A 13859-nucleotide genomic window follows, 5' to 3' on the forward strand; every position below is an offset into this window, starting at 1 on the left:
GACCCCCCCAGCTAACCCAGAGATGCTCAGGAATGGGCGTTTTCTGAAGTTATTGGCCCAATCAGAGGGCCAGGGACGTGGTGGTTTCAAAGAGCTGCAGGTCTGGGTCCTAGTAGGTGGGGTGTTCTTGCTGCGTCTACAGCCTTTTAGGTTGGGTGAATCCGAGGGAGGCTTTTTTCACTACCTGGGTGAAAACTTTTCTGTACTTGGATAGTCATTGCTCGTGCTCAAAGGTGGTTGTACTGCTGGTGGTGACTATGAAGACTGTAGCATTATAATTCTCAATTTGTTATTTTTCCACTTTTTGGAGATTTTAATTAAATGATAGGAAGTAAAATCTTTTTTTACCTACTATTTCCCAACCATTTACAATAGCCTCTATTTCTTGCATGTTTTTGAATTTTTTATTTGTTCTGAGTGTTTTTGTTGTTGTTTTGTTTTGTTTCTTTTTTTTCTTTTGCCCGAGTCCAGCTTCACCTTTCTGGGCTTCAGGACTGAGGTGTAAATTTGGAGAAAATGTAGAGTCTCATCACTGGCTATTTCAAACACATTACCCTGAATAGCTCGAGCTTTATTTAATAGTTACATAATGCATATATATGCATTATATATATATATATTGCATTTACTAATGTTTATCTATAATGCATTCAAACATGGGCAGTTTCAATTCATTTCCCTTTAATCATTTTCCAAGACATGAACATTTACCCATTTTAGTTTCTTTTCTTTTTCCCCACTTTCTTATCATCATTAATTGACATTTTCCCTGTGTAAGCATGAACTTTATATTGCTAACCAAGTGATTATGTTTAGCTGGGCACTTCCTATTTGTACTCTGCCAAGGCTGCTTCCAAACATGTGGCTACAAAATAAAATACATTCAAACTCTATGTTTAGTCTTTAACATTATGATGGGTTTATATTTTTGTAGATAGCACAGAATATGATCTCATACCTAGGGTAATATTTTTCAGCTGTAAGTCAATTTCTTACTGTCTGCATATCACTTTTTTAAAAAAAGATTTATTTATTATGTATAAAAATTCTGCCTCCATGTATACCCCCCACCAGAAGAGGGGGCCAGATCTCATTACAGATGGTTGTGAGCCACCATGTGGTTGCTGGGAATTGAACTCAGGACCTTTGGAAGAGCAGGCAGTGCTCTTAACCACTGAGGCATCTCTCCAGCCCTGCATACCACTTTTATGTGAGAAGCACTTGTAATCCTAATCTTTTATATATTCTCAGAATGGTAATGATTAATTCTTCATTAATTTTAACTGTTGGGACCAAGTTTCTATTCTGCCTGGCAGTTTCTACTTGTACTTTTACTTCCAAGGGGACTGGGAGATTTAGATTCCTTTGCTGATATTTGAGCACTGTAAAACAATGTCTGACTTGTCTTTCATACCATGGCATCAGAGATCTCTGACCTTTCAATAACCTTTATCTTTTCCTTATTTTTTTCTATAAATTCTTATGTCATCTTTTAAGAAACCATCTCCTAAGTTCTTGGGATGTAGCTCCCCCCAACCTCTCTCCCTATCCATATCCCTCTCTCTTTAAGGACACTCAAGTAAGCCAGAGTCATTAACCATAGAGAGTTCTCCCTGCTTACTCAAGATGGCTGCAAAGGCTGCCAGGGGCGATTTGATTAACTAATTTCTGTGATAGACAGCAAAGATGTTTAACTTCATTGTAGAAACTTTAGACAAATTATCAGCTTTAGTTCCCTGTAAACTCAGCCACAATCACAACTGACAAAGGAAAACCATAATGACCATAAGAACAAGTGTTACGAAAGTTAGGAAGGCCTGAAGCTTGAGAGTTCCCTAGGATCCACACAGGGGTCTGCAGCATCACCTCCACAGGCCCTTGTGGTGGGCAGGATTCTCCAAAGAGCCATTCCATAAGGAACTCCATTCACAAAACATCTGTGGGCCATTCCAGGAGATTACAGCATGGCTTCCGCCAGTTTTTTGCCACTGTATTTTTCAGTATCATAAAAATACCTGTTTTGGATAAAAAACAAAACAAAACAAACAAACAAACAACTATGTTGGTTTCGCATGAGTCAGAAACACATCTAATTCCAGGAAAACAATGACACTCAATCTGAAAAAGAAAAGTATGTCTCTAGGACGATCATACTCTTAGGTGCATTCCCAAATCGTCTGACTACTTGTGAAGCACATCCAGCCATGAAGGAAGATTTTTATATTCCGTCGTCATGGTGCTTTGCCTCTCTTATTGATTTTGTTCATTTTATGTTGTTTTAACACTTAAACTCTTTTTTTTTTTTCCACAGGCATATAAACTATTTATTAACAGCGAAGGCCCAGGGACTCATTTCTTCTTGGATACACCCACAGTGCGGCCCCGGCGGCCAGTGGTCTTGGTGTGCTGGCCTCGGACACGAAGGCCCCAGAAGTGGCGCAGCCCCCGGTGGGCCCGGATCTTCTTCAGTCGCTCCAGGTCCTCGCGCAGCTTGTTGTCCAGGCCGTTGGCCAGAACCTGGCTGTACTTCCCGTCTTTCACGTCCTTCTGTCTGTTCAAGAACCAGTCTGGGATCTTGTACTGCCGGGGATTCTGCATGATGGTGATCACACGCTCCACCTCGTCCTCCGTGAGCTCTCCAGCCCTCTTGGTGAGGTCAATGTCTGCTTTCCTCAACACCACATGAGCGTATCTCCGCCCCACACCCTTAATGGCAGTGATGGCAAAGGCTATTTTCCGCCGCCCATCGATGTTGGTGTTGAGTACTCGCAGGATGTGCTGGAACTTCTCAGGGATCACGAGAGACATGGCGGCGGCACAATCGGCGGCGTGTAGGCCTCCCGTGGAAGCAACACTTAGACTCTTGCAGGTTACAAATATCAGGTTAAATTAGTAGCTATGTATAATATTTACTTATTTTATTTACTTATGTAAACAAAAAATTTCATATTACATAAATAAAAACATTTACTTATGTAAGGAGTACTTAAATACAAAAATAGTAACTACGTAAATAGAGAAGAATGTTTTACAAAACTTTGCGCATGCCCGGTGTGTGGCACCTCCCTGCAGTCCCTGTTCATGCAAAGTAAATGCAGGAGGAGGGGCAGAGTTTAAAATCATCTGTAGCTACTGAAGTGAGTTTGTACTATATAAGACAGTCTAAAATTAATTAATTGTTTGATTGATTAATGTTTTCCGTAGGCTGGAGAGATGACTCAGTGGTTGAGCGCATTAGCTCCTTTTCCAATGAACCCTGGGTTCAATTCCTGGGAGCTCACAATCCACTATAACTCAACTTCTTAGGGATTTAATGCTCTCTCTGGACTCCATTTGATGCACATGCATGGGGAAAAAAAGCAACCAAATATGTACAAATAAACAATAAAATATCTTTTAAAGTTTGTTAGACAGTATTTAGAGGTGTATATTATTATCTATTTTTATTTATTTATTTTTTTTGGTGCTAAGTCTGACGTCCAGGGACAGTCACTGACTCATAACAACAAACAGAAACCTTTAGATAAGATGAAATGGGATACTTAAGCAGATATTTAAAGCATATTTAAGGAAAGACACTTGAGTACCTAAATTGCCACATTCACTCAGGTAGACCCGGAGATGTAATTCCCATATCAGGAAGGGGGACATAGTAGAAGTCAGGATGGCCGAGCGGTCTAAGGCGCTGCGTTAAGGTCGCAGTCTCCTCTGGAGGCGTGGGTTCGAATCCCACTCCTGACAAGCTTTCTTTTTTTTTTTAAACCACACACACTGAAACCTGAGATATAACATTTCACACTTCCTTCCAAAACCACTCTAGTGTCTCCAATCCCCTCATCCACACAACTTACCCTATTAGACAGTGTCCGGAGGAAAAACCGTCTTGTAAACACACGCAAAATTCTGTTGTGTGGCATTTGGTAAAGCCGTAGTTTCCTGTTTGTGAGAGGCCTGTGTGAAAACAGAGTAAGAGTGCCGGTCCTGAGCGTTGGAGCCACAGGGGCAGCCAGGCTGTTGCACGTGCCTTCTGGTAGCAGAGGACTTTGTGCACAAAAACGTTGAACACCAGCAGAGGGCCAACCTGTTAGTGAGGTTAGTGTGATGTCAGGAGAGTAACCCTCAGGCCCAGTCAGTACCTCTGGCCCGTTCCATTTCCTCCAACCCCGGCAGGAAACACCCACTGCCCCCATCTTGCCGGGAGGTGGCCTTCGAGGTATCTTCTCTGCTGGTGGCCTTTCCCTATGCACACCTGCTTGATTCCCAGTCAACACACAGCCCCAGCCCCTTGCGCCACTCCCCCTCCCCCCACTCCTTCCCAGCCAGCAGGAGGAGCCCAAGGGGGCATGTAACACCCGATTCTGTGTTACTCTCTCGGTACAGTTCGTGCGCCACTGTACGTATGCGAGCCGGGCAAGAGCCTGGAGATTGAAAGAACACACAAGAGACCTGGGTCATTTGAAAGGAGATCAGCTGAAAGCCATTTATTCAACTTTGGGGAAATCCTTAAATACCTAGCTGCTGCACAAGGAATTCCCCTCAGGCAGGTAGGAAATTGCCACACCCAAGATGGAGTAAACAAGGCCCAACAACTAATCACCAGGCGGGGCAGAGGGAGCACAAACACAAACAGAAAGTTTTAGCTGGCTGACCAGAAACTGTCCTCAGGTAACCCCAGGAGCAGGGTAGACCCGGGCTCTACAGGGGCACAGTCTGGATGCAGCCTGAGATTAATCCACTGCCCATAATCCCTGGCCTACTCAAAAGGGCCTGGTGTCTGCCCTTGATCAGACTCTTCCCCTGTCCCCTCTCCATATACTTTAGCAAAGGAGCAGCTAACTATGGAAAGCAGAGGCTATAAGATAGTGGCAATCTGTCGGGCAGGGGGCCAGCAGGACAGGGTGAAGGTTGATGTGGGGAATACTACAACGAGAGAGAAAGGGCTCACTCACAGAGACTCAGTCTGAAACTGTGACTGTCCTCTTGGTCAATTCGTGTTCCCCTGCCTGGCCCATTCACCCAAGGCTCAATATCTATCAAGGACACGTGAAAGGATGTAGTGTCTTCCTCCAGTCAGGGTCTACTAAAATTTTGACATTTTCCAGTGACTTTGCAACCTTTCCCTGGCTACACCTCCCTCCCTGGTAAGTGCTACTTTCTCTCTCTCTTTCTTTCTTTTACATGCATGCACGCGCGCGCGCACACACACACACACACACACAAACACAAAACACAGACGCTGAACTCATCTTCAATAATCACAAATAATTCCTCATGCCCATTTAAGCAGGACAACAGATTCTTCATTCAAAAACCCAAATGGATCCAACGAAGTCTTTCAGGGACTTCCTGACTGCCTCAAACAACTCCCTACCCTGGACCCTGTTCTGCCTCCTTTGCCAAGGGACAGCCCTGGAGGGGACCAGGTGCCTTCTTCCCCCTAACTCTTCACTAACAGCCACTCCTAAGAGGCCCTGGGAGCTTCCTAGGGCTCATCAGCCGGCAGGGTGTCTTACATGAGATGAAGGTGGTACCCTGTCTCAGCTTGTTGCTTCAGAGTCCACCCACGCATTTGGCCATCCACAGTGACTTTGGCACTTCAAAACCACTCCTCAAATGAAAGAAGGAGAGAGCGAGAGAGAGAGAGAGAGAGAGAGAGAGGAGAGAGAGAGAGAGAGAGAGCAGAGAGAGAAGAAGAGAGAAGAAAGAGAGAGAGAGGAGAGAGAGAGGAGAAGATAGATCAGACTCTAGCATCGATTAGAGTCGTCTCTCTTCTCTCCTCTCTCTCTCTCTCTCCCCTCCTCTTTGCTGCTATCCCCTAAACCATCCTCTGACTTTCTAATTCTCTCTGTCTCTCACTCTCTTCATCTATCTTTCTCTCACACCTACATAAAAATACCCAGAAGCTATGGGCTTCTGTCAATGCGGTCAATGTCGATATTTCAAAAGAATGGTTTTTTGTTTGTTTTATGTTTCTGCTTGTTTGTTTGTTTACAAGTTAAACACTCTTTTCTATGGAGAGGAAAGAAAACCAGGGTGCTATCACAATCAGAGGAAAACAAAACCAGATCCAACAGTGTCAGAAGCCCAGTGCCTGACATCTGCTGTCCACCTTGTGGGTTACAGATGGTGTGGACTGTCACCCTCCCCGGGTTCTGCTGCATGAGGCAGTTTGTCTCCCACTCTGAGTCTGCTGCTCCCCTTGGTAGTTGTCGCACAGTACCGGACAGGCATGTCCAAGACACTCACTGGCCTTTGCTGTTGACAGCCTAGATGTTCAGGGCCTACCCCTAACCTATGAGAGTGACAAACCTCCGCTGCTCCATCAGGACCCACACCTTCCAGCTGCAGTGGGGCTCACAGCACTGCACCCGAGGCTGCGCCTTCACTCCTGTCTCCTCTCAGCCACTCACAAACTCCACCCACCACTCACCTCTAAGCTTCGAGTGCTCTCTAGGATCTAACCTCCCACACCCTCAAAGACATCACTACGTAGCTGACTCCTCCTACATGGTTTCAAAACCACTGACTGCCGGGAGGTTCAGCCTCAGCACCCCTAAAACACGGCCTCTGCATGCTGACCTTCAGGAAGCACCCCCAGGGCACTTCACCTCAGTGACGCTGCTGTCTTCTTCATCTCCGCCGGCTTCTCAGCTCCAGGTGAGCACTATAAAAGATTGTCCCTGCACAGCCAAGGTTTCACCTTGCTGGGTCCAGTCCCTTGTTCATTAATCATGGGTGACTCCTTAGCCCCAGCTGAAGACACCACAGAACCACAGATTCTTCATTCAAAACTCCAATGGCCCCAACCAAGTCTTTCAGGGATTTCCCTACTGCCCTCTGAAACCCGAACCCACGGCAGGACACATGTTCTCTATCCCAATCCCATACCAACACTGCCACCATAAACGATCACTTAGAGACCCTGGAGTTTGCAAGATACGCATGCATACATACATGCATGCATATATACAAACATGCATACATACATACATACATACATACATATATACATGCCTAGGCTCACACACATACACAGAGAGAAGGACAGAATACAGACAGACAATTTGATAAACACACACACACACACACAGAGACACACACAGACACACACTGTAGACTGGAAAGAATCCCTGCATTTGTTTGAAGTCAGCGCTCAGTTGTGAAGAGCAGGGGAAAGTTCCCAGGGAGCATGTGATGCAGGTGTGGCAGGTGGGGTGAACTAGATGGCTTCTTGGAGACCTAAGAACAGGCGATAGAGTGAGGTGGAGACAGGGTGGGCTCCATCAGTGGGTTAGAAGCTTGAGCAGGAGCGCTGGGTGGCGGGTGTGTGTGTGTCGTCGGTGTCATAGTGGCGGTGTTAAGGCTGGGTGTGCGGGCCACAGCAGGGCTTAGTTGACAGGCACTGAGGAGTTGGTGTGTACAGGAAAAGAGAGGGTGGGCGTGAGTGGGAAACTAGGAAAAGTTTGGTGAGTGTGCGGGTAGGGAGCGCGGGTGAAGCTGTAGGCTGTTGGGTTGCTAGGGAGGGTGTATGAGTGGAGCAGACCAGCAGGGTCTGGCGGCGACGCTGTTGGGCAAAAGGTAAGAAAGGAGAGGTGGGAGTAGTGGGGCCACCCTTGCAGGACAGGATAGGTGTCAAGAAGTGCGCGAGGTATCAGGAGGCAAAGTTTCAGAGAGGAAGAAGAGAAGCTAGCTTCCCTGACCGGGAATCGAACCCGGGCCACGGCGGTGAGAGCGCCGAATCCTAACCACTAGACCACCAGGGAGGGACGGAAACACACCAACGGTGTCCATCTCTCCCAGGCAGCCAGAATCTCAGCCAGTATAGGAGCTGACTGCCAGCCGCTCGCCCCAGCCACCTGCCCGGCAATGCAATACAGCGGCTGGCATTCGGCGCCCATGCGGCGCCCGCCTGTGCCCGCTGGCTCTGCCCGTCCCCTCCCTGTCCTTCTAGCTGCCCGGTGCCCCGTGACCTCTGTCGCTTCTCCAGCAAGCAGGGCGCCAGTTCCCGGTATGATGCCTCACCATGGCCCTTCTCTCAAAAGGTGTAGAGCCTGTTCCCATTGTATGGTCGTTCGGCCCGGCACGCAGTCGCGCAGACGCAGACTCGGGACCAAAGCCGCACCTCCACGACGGTGCACACACATAAACACACACACACACACACACACACACACACACACACACACACACGACGGCGGGGAGGGCCACCAGCAAGCAGACGGCGACGAAGTCGCGGTCGCCTACCAGGTCTTCCCACCACTGCCCCCGACCTCAAAGTCAAAGCCGAAGCCGACACCTACAACCACGCCAACCCCAAACCCGGCCTCCGCCTCCGAGCGCGCATTGTTCCTCGCCCTCCGAAGCCACCGGCGCTTCCGGCACGCAACAAGGGTCACAGGAGCCAGGGAGCAGCCGGGACAACAGCCAGCGGGCACGTCACCACCCAGAGCTGCCTGGCACAGCGGTGGCTCAGGGACCAAGGGTCGCATGCCGCCGGCTCTGACACCCGCCCCGCCGCCTCGTGGGGGGGGGGGGGGGATGGGGGAGAAGAGGGCGGGTTCCCAGACGTCAGAGCCCTGAACCAGGAGCCAGTCCATGGACCCCCAACGGTCGGGAGGCTTGTGGGGCGGCCTGGCAGTGCGGCGGCCCTAGCCCGGCTCTTGGTCCAGAGGACCACAGTCCTGTAAGTGGGGGGCAGCCCGTCTGGCTAAAAAAGGTAGCATGCCTCCCCGTCGGGGAATCGAACCCCGGTCTCCCGCGTGACAGGCGGGGATACTCACCACTATACTAACGAGGATGACAACAATGACGGATCTCTGTGAGTTCGAGGCCAGCCTGGTCTACAAGAGCTAGGTCCAGGACATCCAGGACAGGCTCTAAAAAAAAAAGCTGCAGAGAAACCCTGTCTCGAAAAACCAAAAAAAAAAAAAAAAAAAAAAAAAACAATGACGACGATGATGACAATGCCGCCACCGAGATGGCCGGACATTTCCGTCGCGCTTCGCTGGACCGCCACCCTCCCTCCAACGCACTGCCGACCTCCGCACCTAACCCCAAAGTTTCCTCGCCTTGGCCAGAACGCCCCTCCCACCAGGACGCGGACCCGTAGCCCTGTGAGACCACTGCGTTCCCACCCCCTGGTCCCGTCCATGGCGCAGGTCCGTTTGCTGGGCGCCCCGCGTAGGCTGGGGTGGTGCGGGGAGCGTGACCAGCTCCGGGACAGGGACCGGGTCCAGGACCCGGACATGGGGCGACTTTGGCGCCTAGCAGCATCTCGATGTGGACACGGTGGACACCGCTCCACGCCCACAGTCTGAGCACCCAGACCCGCACCAGCCCGGGCGCCCGCACCAGCCAGGTCCGCAAAGTGGCCGCGACCGCCGTCAGGATGGCCGAGCGGTCTAAGGCGCTGCGTTCAGGTCGCAGTCTCCCCTGGAGGCGTGGGTTCGAATCCCACTCCTGACAACTTGGTATTTTTGCCACCCGTTCCCACCCCAACAGACCCGTGCATGCCCCCTTCCACCGCCGATCCGACTCCACGGACACTCCCCTCGCGCCCGCATCCTTCCTTCACACGCCTGAGCCTGGAGGAGCGCCCTGCTCTCAAAACCGGACAGTAACTGGAGGGCAGCAGCTGCGGTGTTGGCCCGGTGCCAACCGAAGACCTCGTCCACCCCGACCCGAAACCCGCACTCCTTGTCCGGGCCACAGCGCTCACCACCTCTTTCTTGCTCGTTCTTGCTCCTCCAGCTCCTGCGGGAGACGCCCACCGGGCCCATCCTCTCGGGCTGTGCTCATTCAGGCTTCTTCTGTGCACAGGTGGCCTTCGCCAGCGCACAACTGCCGGCCTTTGCTGCTCGCACAGCCACCCGTGTGCCCGCCCACCTGCCTACCCGCAAGCTCGCTGGCTAGCTAGCTCCTCGCCTGCCACCCAAGGAGAGGCAGGGTTGACGTGGGAACTAGGCGTCCCGGAGAGGGGAGAGGCAATGCTGCCACGGAGTCTCAGTCTGGTCCTGGGATTCTCCTGTCCGAGGCCGGCGTGATCATCTGCCAAGTCCATAGGACCAAGAGATAGCTGGTCCAGGAGCCCAGACTGTGACAGCAGTCAGGTGACAGTAAGGACCAGGGCATGGGTGGTTCAGTGGTAGAATTCTCGCCTGCCACGCGGGAGGCCCGGGTTCGATTCCCGGCCCATGCAGAGTCCCGGTCCTTTTGCTCCTCATGCACGCACTGCCGACAGCAGCTTACCAGTTATCCAGCCACAGTCCATCAGCCTAGTCCTCTCTCCTCAACCTCAGACGCCATGACCCGCCCTAACCATCTCTCTGCTACAGCTGCCTTATACTTCTTCAAGCCTTGTACTTCTTCAAACCACCTCACATACTCACCCTCCCACGTGCACACAGTCGCAGCCGCCATCCAGTGCCTCCACCTTTCTTATAACTCGACTCCTCGTCACTCACACCCCACACGTCCAGCCTCTCACTCCACAGTGCCGTCCACGCACAGCCTGGTTCTCCCACAATGGACACTTACTTGGTGAACCTCTCTTGGCAGGGACCTCAAACACCTCTCTAGTCCCAGACCCTGTACTGCCTCCTTTGCCAAGGGACAGTCCCGCAGAGGACCAGGTGCCTTCTCTCCTCTAATCCTTCGCCAACAGCAACTCTTGGAGAGCCCAGAGAGCTTCAGACCTTCAGGGCAAAGGCAGTCAGCAGGAGGCCCCCCCCCCCATCTCTCACACCCACACACAAATAACCACACCCACCAGAAACACACACATACACACACACATACACAAACACAAACTCAGGGAAGTCGACGCAGCGAATGCCAGAGAGGCACAAATATGCTCAACTCCATCTAGGTCCTCCTGGGCCAAGATGGCTCTTCCTCGCAGGTCCCGCACTGACCCCTGGCCTTCTGAGACCTAGGCTCTTGGCAAGTCGTCTGTCCAGGGAGCTTCCCTATCCTGGCCCGATTGACCAGCAAGGCTCAAAGCCTGCTCCAGCAAATTCAGGATGTCCACAGACTCTCTGTTGTGCACCTTCTCCAGCCTCCCAAGCCTGGAACCGTGTGTCACTTCCTGGGGTCCTAATCCTCTTTATGCTCGACTGTTGTGGGTACCACGAAGGAAAACCTTCACTCATCTGTCACCGGACTCATCCATCTCCCAGGGGCAAAGAAAGGGCCTGTCTCACCACAGGAGAGGGATTGCCCACTGCCACCTGTCAGTCCTTGACCAGCCTGAACAAAGGCGAGCGGGAGTGGTCTTTATCACCGCAGCTTGTTTTCTTTTTTCCATAGAGAACCCAGGAACAGAACCAAGTGGGGCTCTTCAGTTGACTCTTGTCGGCAGTCACAGCTCAAACAAGGTAGCCGACCAAGAGCAAGAGAGACCCAATGTAGGTGCTTGGAGATGGGGTTTTTACCCTGGCTGTTGCTACTGCTGCTGCTGCTGCTGCTGCTGCTGCTACTGCTGCTGCTGCTGCTGCTGCTGCTGCTGCTACTGCTGCTTCTGCTGCTGCTGCTGTTGCTATTGGTGGTGGTGGTGGTTGTGGTGGTGACGTATGGAGGTGACAGGATTAGGGGGAGTTGGAAATGGATAGGAGCAGAGGCAGCCTGGTCTCTGCTAGCAGGTCCTGGGACCATGTGCTGTGTTTCCTGCACATTTATTTCTGAGTAGGGACCAGGATCACGTCATATTTGGATCAAATGTGTGACTTACAGAAACCTTGATGTGAGATGGTTGTATTTCTTTCTAGGCATCCTTAATGCCACACTGTTGGAAGTAGACATTGGTGGGGAAAGTGGGGCTAGAGTTAATGGGAGTTAGGGGACAAGTGTTTGAGCTACCTTATTTTCTGTTCTAGTAAAGGGCCAAGGCAGTTTCTTTATTAACCACTGAAAGTAACACATAGACAGATGACCATCCTCCATCATTTCCCCTTTTTCTGTTTAAACAAAAAGGAAGGCTTTAACTTTAACATAGCAAAATTACATATAACAAAATAGTCATCAAGCAACAATTACAGTTACAATATTTATATCTCTTTTATCTTTTATCATATCTAAGGAAAACCATAACTATCTATTCTTCAACTCCATTAAAGACTCCAGAAGAATATAATATTACCTAAGCAATCAAGAAATAAGCAACTTCCAAACTCTAGAAATGACAGAGACATCTCGCTACCTGGACAGTCACCCAAAGTTCCTCTGTACCACTGGAGCATCCATCTTCGGCCTACAGGCCCATAGTATCCAGCAGACATTTCCATGAAGCAGGAAATTTCAAAGACAGTTCAGTCACTTTCTGCTGTGTCATGCAGAATGTCTTGCAGACTCTTTCATAAGTCAGGAACCCCAAAGGACCATCTCACCTTTAGCAAGTTTAGCAGTCCTCTCTCTGTGGGTTCTTTGTGTCCAGTTTATGCATCAGTCCAGGCAAGAGCGGTTTCTTGCCCAAATGGCTATCAAACTCAATAAGGAGCCTCTTCGATGCCCATCTTCCTCTTGAAGTATATTGGTGTTTCCAGGAGCAGATGTGTCTCATTGTCATGAAAAGCTCTAAGTTATTAAAATATTTTAAATGCCATATTCTGCAGTCTTTGAAAGATATGAAGAATGTCTAACTGAAATATATCTCTCTATATCTAGAAAATCTAACTAACATGACTACAAGCTTGACTATTATTGATGATTATCCATTAACCTATATTTCCTAATTATACATTACATTTTAAAATGAACTACACAATCACAATACCTTAATCAAGAGCAGAAATACATATACATATAACAAAATTGACCTTAAAATCCATACCAATGCAAATTATTCATATCTATATCATATCCCCCTTTAAATGTAAAAGAATATTTATAAGCAATATTTGGGAATATGGGCACAGTTATTTCTCTCCAAACTGCTTCCTGCTGAATGTGGGTGCTGTTAATCAGATCTTTAATGGTGTAACCTGTGTGCCAGGCTCATCTCAGTCAGCAGTTGAGTGAAGTAATTTTTTGAGGGTGTTCACAGCAACCTTTCAGGAGGGTGTGGTCTATCATACCATACTGGGATAGAAGCAATCCACAGGGTCTCATCCTCTGTGAAAACAAAAGAAGAAAGTCCTTTCCAAAGCATGATACCCTTAGATCCAAATTCTGAAGTCAAGATACCTTTAGAACATATATGCAGGTTTGGCTTGGAAGCCCATTTAATGAAATGGTTTTTTGTACTTAGCTCCTTCACAGTCAAAAAATTCAAAGAAAACACAATAATACACAGAATCCAGGCTCTCTGAGAATTTTCCATTTTTACGTTGCTTATTTTTGTTTACTCTGTCTCTTTAAAGACTTTACTTTTTTAAGGCATTAGCTTTTTTCTCTATATTTTTTCTTTTCTCTCTCAAGCCTATGTACACTCATCCAACATTGTGACCCTTTTAAAGGTCTTTTATGTCTGAATCTGTCCTATTGTTAATCTGTAATTCTTTTACTGTCCAGGAGCATTTCTTAAAATGCTGAGCAGTTCGTAAAAACTTTAGCTTGCGCTACGTAGGGGTAATACGGTACGGCCTGTTTACTGCCCGGTCTAAACCTTAAGTGCGCCGTTATTATGATAATTACTACAGTTCCTGCCTGAGACCAGCAGCTAAGCCTCTCCACTTGTGCCTCTGAGCTATTCTCACAGCACAGCTAACATGGAGCTGCTTGTGTCTCTGAGCCGTGCGTAGTGCTCCCCTTTCAGGCACACAGTGAGTCTAGTTTGCCATCAAACAAATTGTAGCACTTTACTCCAAATACTCCATTCAAAAGTTCTGTCTCCCGCAGGAGCCAGACAGGGATTGCAATGGTGG

General features: G+C 49.1%; 1 protein-coding gene, 1 long non-coding RNA gene and 5 other non-coding genes across 7 annotated transcripts; 3 read left to right on the forward strand and 4 right to left on the reverse strand.

Annotated features, from left to right (window-relative positions):
• Window positions 1–1098: 1098 nt before the first annotated feature.
• Window positions 1099–8382, reverse strand: LOC119827532. Its single transcript, XR_005287684.1, has 3 exons — window positions 8301–8382; window positions 3852–3951; window positions 1099–2015 (listed from the first exon to the last, which is right to left on the reverse strand). It is a non-coding gene; the product is annotated as an uncharacterized LOC119827532 (long non-coding RNA).
• Window positions 2307–2867, reverse strand: LOC119827531 (40S ribosomal protein S18). The gene has a single exon (XM_038349289.1). It carries the CDS (start codon window positions 2806–2808, stop codon window positions 2350–2352), a length of 459 nt encoding a protein of 152 aa, XP_038205217.1. The 5' UTR covers window positions 2809–2867; the 3' UTR covers window positions 2307–2349.
• Trnal-aag lies at window positions 3659–3741 on the forward strand. Its single transcript has one exon. It is a non-coding gene; the product is annotated as a tRNA-Leu (tRNA).
• Window positions 7692–7763, reverse strand: Trnae-cuc. The gene has a single exon. It is a non-coding gene; the product is annotated as a tRNA-Glu (tRNA).
• A 343-nt stretch (window positions 8383–8725) lies between the features above and the next one.
• On the reverse strand, window positions 8726–8797 carry Trnad-guc. Its single transcript has one exon. It is a non-coding gene; the product is annotated as a tRNA-Asp (tRNA).
• Window positions 8798–9382: 585 nt separating this feature from the next.
• On the forward strand, window positions 9383–9465 carry Trnal-cag. Its single transcript has one exon. It is a non-coding gene; the product is annotated as a tRNA-Leu (tRNA).
• Window positions 9466–10127: 662 nt separating this feature from the next.
• On the forward strand, window positions 10128–10198 carry Trnag-gcc. Its single transcript has one exon. It is a non-coding gene; the product is annotated as a tRNA-Gly (tRNA).
• Window positions 10199–13859: the final 3661 nt, after the last annotated feature.

The sequence above is a fragment of the Arvicola amphibius genome, chromosome 12 (genome assembly GCF_903992535.2).
Source record: "Arvicola amphibius chromosome 12, mArvAmp1.2, whole genome shotgun sequence".
In the NCBI taxonomy this organism is placed as follows: domain Eukaryota; kingdom Metazoa; phylum Chordata; class Mammalia; order Rodentia; family Cricetidae; genus Arvicola; species Arvicola amphibius.